A 7932-nucleotide genomic window follows, 5' to 3' on the forward strand; every position below is an offset into this window, starting at 1 on the left:
AAATCCTTTCAAAATTCAAATAATTTCAATATAAATATTGAACAATATTTTATTCGAAAAACAAACATCACATAACTTAAAATTTAATTCGTCAATATAAATCTGGTTTTCATTAACTCTGATAAATACAGTTTGTGTTGATGCTTCGTCGCCCGCAACTTTTAAGTTAATACACTATTTTAAAATGTTACCGTTCAGGAGCCTCAAGTCTGCAAATAAATTGAATGCAATTAATGTGGTGCTCAATTTCGACTAATTAGTTTTCATACTTGTGCACAGTGATCAGATTGCTAGCCTCGACCTTCGTATCCTGGGGCGTCAGAAAACAATACTGACGCGATAACCACTCCAAACCCTCGCCGATTAGAATTTCCGTAATAAACTTCCGGTTCACTTCATCCTGAAAGAAGGTACATTGTCTCGGTATACTCAAAGAAGTGGCGAATATAAAACGAACTCACTGTAAACACATCGTATTCGTCCAAAAAGTAGAACGGATGATCTGAAGTGCTCCAAAGTCCTTTCAGCAAGGAAACTGTCGTGAACGATCGTTCACCGCCCGATAAACTCCTGGTATTGGAAGTCTCATTCCCACTGGGCGGAAATACGTTAATCTTCCACGTCTTCTCCTTGTCACTGGTCTCGAAACTAACTTTAAATTGTCGCATAGCAAGAGCTTGCTGTGAAAAGTAAATAAAAGCATTGGTAAGAATGTAATAGGTTTCCAACAACCCAATATATACCTCAAACTGAAACTGAACCATTGTGAAGTAATGGTGTCGCGATCGCTGGAAAAGTTGAGCTCGCTGATGGTAGGCCATGCGCAGCTTCTTGACCACGGAGTCAACCACGGCCAGGTGCCGAGATTGAAGTTCCAATTCGTCTCGCAATTCCGCCAGCCCTCTCTCCAGCTCTTCAGGATTGTAGTTCAGCTCCTCCACCTGTTTGATCTTTGATTTGTAGCGACTGATTGCCTCGCGTATTTTCTCCTCCGTTTGCGTCGTCGCTATGAACTCTCCCAATTTCTCGGCCTCGGTGCGAGCCTTTTCCAATTCGCTTAGCACGGTTTCCTTCTCGCCAAGCATTTTCCTCTCCAACTGCAACGTTTTCTGGAATCTACGTGTGTTTTCTTCATAGTGGAGGTCCAGGCTTCGCATCTTGCTTTCGACTTCGCCAGCTTCGGTGTCCAGTGCGGTAAGCTTTTTGTTAATACCTTCAAGGGCTCGCCTCTCTTCGGCTTCAGTTGACTCAAGTTCTGTCTGGCGATGTTGGATGCTAAGAAGTTTTTCCTGCAGCATTTCCCGTTCTAGCCTACATTTCTCAATTTTCTCGCCGCTATCAGCTAAATGAGATTTCTACAAAAGCAATAAAATAAATAACTAATAAAAGGATATGTGAGAAATAGTCATTACCAAACGATCATACTCCGGTAGCTCTTGATAGTCAAAATTTTGCAGCTCCATTATCTTCTGCATCGCCTTCTGATTCCTTGATTGATGCTGACCAATCATAGTACTCTTCTGCGAAATCACTTTTTGGGTGTTTTCCAGTACCTTTTTGTGTTGCATGTAGTCTATTTCTAAAGAAGGCTCCTTTTCCTGAAGATCGCTTTGCTCCATTTGAAGCTGTCGTATCCGATCATCAACGTTTTTCTGAATATAGCGGGCGGGTGTTATTCTAGTCGAGTAGACGGCATAGTTGGGAGATGGTATGTACTCCAGTCCCAGGTTTGGCACTAGCACACGCGTTAGATTGGGCGGCACATTCTCAGTGTCGGAGGTGAGAAATTCGGCAATTTCCTTGGACTCCGTCACAAGAACCGTTTCGATACGCAGAATATCAATAAGGTAGTTCATTACCACAGGATCATCGCAGCTGAATGTTTCGAATATTTAGAATATTTATAGTGAAATGAATTGCATACATCAATTGCAAATGTATTTACCTGATTTCATCGATTAGAACTGTGGTATTTGGAGTAGTGGGTTGCACCTTATTCCTAGACACGTCGTAAACCCGATCCGTAAACGGACTGGTTATAATAGTGGGCATATTGCCACCTTGGAACTTGTTTTGCAGCAACGCCCGCAGCGACTGGCGCTCGCGGTCTGAGCCAACGATAAAGGAACGCAGGCAGTGCATGAGCTGGTTCTCGATGAGGTCGCGGTACTTTGGATTGGGCGCACTGATATACTGGCCCAGCGGGCCGCGAGGCATTCTATGCATATTGGAGCCGGCATACTGAGTTCGCAGTGCATGAACAACCTGTATTGTTTGCTCACCGTACACGGACAGTTTGTTGGACTTGTTACGGGACAGAGCTTCTATCTCCCAACTGATGTTTTCTGTAGAAATTGAAAAATATATAATAGATTCTATTAGAAAGAAGATATCCACTCACGCTTTGATTTATGCAGCTGTATTCTTCCATTTTTTACAGCGTCCAACCTTTCCTGGACTGAGGTTATATCTCGTTTAATCTCCTGCTGCTCTGCTCGCAACTGGGCGATGATCTCCTCGCTTTTGACTACTTGTTTCTTTAACATCTCAATCTTGTTAGCGTTTTCTTCCCGCTGCTCATTAACCCGATTAAAGTCGGCATGATAGTTTCCTATCAGCTTTTCACATTCATCATACGAACGCTGATCCTCTCGCATGCGCCGTTCTGCGTTCCCTATCTTGGCTTTGACTTGGCTGGCTTCTAGAAGCAGATCCTGTACTGCTTTCTTAGCGGTTTTAAGCCTTTCATCCTGGAACTTTTGGGTTGCTAATATTTGATTTTTAGAAGCCTCAAACTCTCTGATGACAAAATAAAATGATTGTATATGATTATTGTATTATTTAGTAATCTTACTTCAATTTTTGGTTCATGGTGGCTTGCGTACTCTCCTTTTTGGATGTTGTCTGCTCCAGACTGGCCTTCTTGTTTTCAATCAGTTTAATTGAATGCTCTAGATTATTGAGCTCATTTTGGTAACTAGTCACGGCCATCCATGCCAGCTTTGTTTTGCACTGCTGTAGGTTTTCCTGATTAAGTATAGCGATGTTAGGTGTTACCGTGATTACAAGAAGTTAAATTTCCTACCTTGACCATTTCCTTATCCTCAAGAATCGACAGCTTTTCCTCCTCCGCGGCAATGTGCTTTATCATCATTTCTTTTTTCTGTTAAATTAAAACAACAAAAAACATATGTAGAGACAGGAAATATTAAATGTTAAACTATTTCCACCTTTTCCAATTGTTCCAGTTCTTGGGTGAAATGACGTCGCAGGGCATGGCACTCAGTTAGACTGCTGGTGCAAACATCCAGTTGAGTTGCTTTCATCAACAGTTTGTAATTCGATGCTGGCTCCAATCTGTAAACAATAAAACATGCTTAAGAGGCATGTCTGAAGGCTATTGCAAATCTTCTTACTCTTTTAGAAACTCCCTCGCCGCCTCCTGATTCAGCACAAAAATCGGATTCTCCACATTGATGCCGAAGCAGAGCAGCATGCGCCTAATATCGGACACTTTCTTCGAGACGCTTTTACCTCGAGCGTCCTGAAGATCGTACGTCGAGGAGGAGTGGCGTATTTGACGCACCACGGTAAGGTGGGGCCCGAAGATGTCCGCTTTGAAGGGCCGCAATCCCGAATTGGACAGTGTTATGGAGATGGTGGCACTAACTTCGCCGTTCTTGATTAACTCTGAAATGCATATATCATAATTGCCTGATTTGTATTGCCCTTTCTCCTACCTACTCTGTATACTGCTGGCCCTGTTGGTTGCCCTAGCGCTGCTGGTCAGACCCAAAGCCAGTGCCGTGATTACAGCGCTCTTGCCACTGCCATTATTGCCAACCAGGAAGTTAATATTGGGCCCAAACTCAATAAACAGATTGGAGTGGCACATGAAGTTCGTGAGACGCATGGAAATTACTTTGCCGCAGCGATCGAAGGCGTTCGGTATCGATAGCTCTGACTATGGATAATATGGGTTAGATAAACTGGGTCTAAATGGTTTATCTCTCAGTGCTACCGTCAGATTAAAGTTCACGGAGCGCTGGGACATGTTTAAAGTTGTTTGGCGCGCCTGCTTGTTCCGAGACCTTGCCGTCTGCGAAGTAGACGCGTTCGCATATTTCTCTGTCTCTTCTTCGACAAAATCCGGCTCCGCCTCCGCCACGAACTGCTGTTTGCTCCTCTTGCGAGTGGGTTCTGCCGTTGAGCCATCGCTTTCAGATCCGGGCGAAGGCATCCGCCGAATCCTTCCTCTGCGACTCCGCTCCATTTGGTTTTGTTCTACGCGAGGCAAAAAGCGCGGGCTGATATAAATGTAAACAACTTGGTTTGGACTGACTGAACTTACTCTGCTTACTAGCCTAGATATGTGCCTGTACTATTGTAATTGTTGTTGATTGCAATAATAAGAGTGCAAAAGAAATCTCAAGCGCGCTATCGTAAACAATTTTGCGAAATAACACCACAGCCATTCCATTCCGTTCCAGGCGCAGTGTGACCAGGTCGGATGCGATTTGAAGCGTCACAGAACAATCACAGATTTCTGCCAATGCAGTAGAAATTCATTGGCATGTACCACCTTATATTTAAAAATACTTAACTAATTACAGTTTATAGATGCGAGTAAACTGCAATTGTATATTGCTCAATATTTAAAGACATATTTAAATATAAGGTGCATATTTGTGTTTTGCATTTATGCTAAGGCTAATTAATTATTTTTAAATACCTTAGGTCCACATAAGAAATGTTCACTGTAAATTGCGCACTTTAATTTTTGAAATTTCATTTTAGAGGTGGAGAAACGTCGATGATTCCTTGAAAAACATCGATGTTTGTGATATTTCGATCCATCTATGTTTCTCCACCTCTATTTCATTTGCTATTTCCACGAAATCAAATATTTATTTATTTCCAAGAAATCAAAACGAAGCCCCATGTCAAGTTCAGATGACGATTGGTTTGACCAGGATGAGAACAAACTGTTGCAGGGCCTGGAGAAGTCCTTGAAGTCCCTGGAGCTGCAGAAGAATGAGGAGTACATCGAATGCCCCCCATCTGAGCGTAAATGCCCCCCATCTGAGGGTAAATACCACCTTATGGTTAAGCAGCCATAATATTGGTACTATCAAGCTTTTTGATTTCAGTGGGGGAGTACGTGATGCAACATACACGGTTCTCCCTGACCGAGTTAACAAATGCCTTAAAAATGCCAGCCATCGACATGTTCTTATACTTTTTGTCCGATAAGCGAGATCTCTTCGAGAATCAAGTGTTGGCCACTGACAATGTGAAACGAGTTGGCCTGTTCGTGGATGTCCTGTGGTCGCTCTGTGAACTCGAATTGGGCGGATTCGATGAAGTCTTTCTGTCCGCATTCAGCCGGCAGACGGCGCTTCTGGACAAGATCAAGAATCTTTTGCAGGCCAAAGCCGCTGTGGCAAAATGCGATGCGGAGTCGGCACTGATATTAAGCCATAGTAAGTGGATGCTTCTACGAGCCCATAAGCATGGCCTCCTTAGTCACCAGGGCTACGAATTGGTGGAACTTTATAAGAAATTGGCACCTTCCTTTAAAAGCGACATGATTGATGGTCTTGAAGCATTCACCGGTAACTTTTCACATAACGTCAAGGGCCTAATTTATCCAACGCTGGAGACGTTACTGGGCAAAGATGCAACTAAGGCTCCCAATGAAGAAGAGGATGAGGGCTTGGTGTCCGACAAAGTAGTCAAATATGTGAATGCACTGCGAAATTTACTAAGGGAAGATTTTTTAGCACCACTAGTTGAGTTTGTGCAACAGCTGCGCAGCGGAACGGATGTCGATGAGTTGAAGCAACAGGGCCTTCTGTGGTCCGATGTGCATCTGACTTTAAATCCACAGTTTGCCAACGCTCAGCGTCATAGCCTTGTTTTTTTGAAGGTTCAATTTACTAAAGAATCCAAGAATGCCTATAAGACTTGGCTGAATTCTATCAAATCTGGGACTCTGCTCTGTCTTACCACGAGTCTGGCCTTTGATGATTTAATTCTGGCTTCCGTTGGCTACACTGAGCCAGAAAAACTAAAGGAGGATTGCGTAAGATATGTGTTAATCATTATAAAGATTAATGTTCATAATATTTCCATACATCCGCAGCTAAGTGTGCAGATTGTCAAGCAGTATAATATTGGAAACGCCTACAACCGACCACTGATCATGTTCCAGGCGCCCGTGTTTTTCGAGCCTTATCTCAGAGTTCACAATTACCTGAGCACCTGCAGCACAGAGAAGTTTCCCATGGGTCGCTATATTGTAGACGGCCAGGTAAGTTAATGTGTAAGAGAACAACTAAAATAGATTATACATTCTCAACTATGTAGATGGAGATACCGCCGCCAGCTTACATGAAACCAGGAGTTAAGCTTAGTTTCAATATGAAGCCCTTCACGCTGGACAAACTACCGGAAGATCTGCACTTAAATGAGAGTCAGAAAACTGCATTCAAGGAAGCTTTATGCAGGGAGTTTAGCATCATTCAAGGACCTCCAGGCACCGGAAAAACACACCTTTCAGTGCAGTTGGTTAACAGTTTGATACAGAATGCTAAAGCCCTGGGCACGGGACCCATCATTGTGCTGACCTATACCAACAATTCGCTGGACAAATTCCTGGTAAAAATTTCGCGGTACACCCAAGAAATTCTTCGCTTTGGTAATCAGTCGCGAGATCCGCAAATATCAAAGTTTAATTTGAGTACCACGATCAAGCCAGAATTGGTTCCACCGCGCCTGAAGCGAATTTGGTGGCTAGTCAATTGTGAGTACAAGGAAAAATTCCGGAACCTACAAGGCCTGTACGCAAACTTTGATGGCAGCGAGGAAAGCTACCAGGACACTCTGGCGGCTCAGGAGAAGCTAAATCAGGTTGCCGAGCGTATCGAAACACTGCGCATGGTTTTCCAGTTCTTTCTAGCAAGGGAGAAGGACCTGTTGGCCATGACCACCACGTGCGCGGCTCGCCATAACTTTCTGTTCAGGTTGCTACAATCAAAGTGCGTCCTCTTTGAGGAGGCAGCCGAGATCCAGGAGGCACACATCGTGGCATGCCTAACGCCGCACACAGAGCACGTGATCCTCGTCGGCGATCACAAGCAGCTGCAACCTTTCAGTGGCAGCAGGAAGGTACCACAGATCTCGCTCTTTGAACGACTCATTGTGGCGGGGCTGCCATTTTCACGGCTCAATCTGCAGTACCGCATGCGATCCTGTATTTCTGAACTCCTTGTGCCCAGCATTTATGACGAGCTGCTCTGTTCGGAGTCAGTGAAGGAATACGAGGACATCCGCCTGATGTCTAAGAACTTGTACTTCGTTCAGCACAACCAACCTGAGCACTGCATGTCTGATATGTCCATTGGGAATCTTTATGAAGCTGGAGTGTTGGCTAAATTAACTGAGTTCCTAATCCAGAAGGCCCAATATAAGCACAGCGATATTGTGATATTATCCCCTTACAATGGCCAAATAGAGTGTATCAAGAACGCGGTATGTAAGCAATACCCAATTGTATATTATTTGATTTTTTTAATTCTCTCTCCTGCTGCAGCTTCCCCAAAACTATCGCTCGACTGTGCAAGTGGCCAGTGTGGATAGTTTCCAAGGCCTTGAGGCCAATATAGTGCTGCTCTCGCTGGTGCGCAGCAATATATCCGGCCGAATTGGCTTCCTTCGCCAAGCAAATCGAGTGTGCGTGGCTCTTTCTCGAGCCCGCTGGGCCCTGTACATCGTCGGTAATGTGACGATTTTGAAGGATACCTTCCCAAAGATTTGGAATCCAATTGTCAAGCGCTTGAAAGAGAATAATGCCATCGGAGAGGCATTTCCGACCATAACCAGTACCTGATTACAACTAATTAAAAAATGTATATATGTACATTTGATTTT

The 7932-nt window shown here is 43.9% G+C and overlaps 2 protein-coding genes across 2 annotated transcripts; one reads left to right on the forward strand and one right to left on the reverse strand.

Moving 5' to 3' along the window:
- Nucleotides 1-89: 89 nt before the first annotated feature.
- On the reverse strand, nucleotides 90-4463 carry SMC6 (Structural maintenance of chromosomes 6). The gene is made up of 14 exons (NM_142971.3): nucleotides 4352-4463; nucleotides 4022-4284; nucleotides 3745-3964; nucleotides 3417-3690; nucleotides 3231-3357; nucleotides 3086-3163; nucleotides 2855-3027; nucleotides 2402-2799; nucleotides 1946-2345; nucleotides 1413-1875; nucleotides 744-1355; nucleotides 462-680; nucleotides 270-400; nucleotides 90-209 (listed from the first exon to the last, which is right to left on the reverse strand). The coding sequence occupies exons 2-14, from the start codon at nucleotides 4271-4273 to the stop codon at nucleotides 188-190; spliced, it is 3369 nt and encodes a 1122-aa protein (NP_651228.1). The 5' UTR covers nucleotides 4274-4284; nucleotides 4352-4463; the 3' UTR covers nucleotides 90-187.
- A 408-nt stretch (nucleotides 4464-4871) lies between these two features.
- On the forward strand, nucleotides 4872-7920 carry CG6204 (uncharacterized protein). The gene is made up of 5 exons (NM_142972.5): nucleotides 4872-5088; nucleotides 5151-6085; nucleotides 6146-6313; nucleotides 6370-7533; nucleotides 7595-7920. The coding sequence occupies exons 1-5, from the start codon at nucleotides 4941-4943 to the stop codon at nucleotides 7889-7891; spliced, it is 2712 nt and encodes a 903-aa protein (NP_651229.2). The 5' UTR covers nucleotides 4872-4940; the 3' UTR covers nucleotides 7892-7920.
- The last annotated feature ends 12 nt before the right edge of the window (nucleotides 7921-7932 follow it).

This window comes from Drosophila melanogaster, chromosome 3R (genome assembly GCF_000001215.4).
Source record: "Drosophila melanogaster chromosome 3R".
Lineage (NCBI taxonomy): Eukaryota > Metazoa > Arthropoda > Insecta > Diptera > Drosophilidae > Drosophila > Drosophila melanogaster.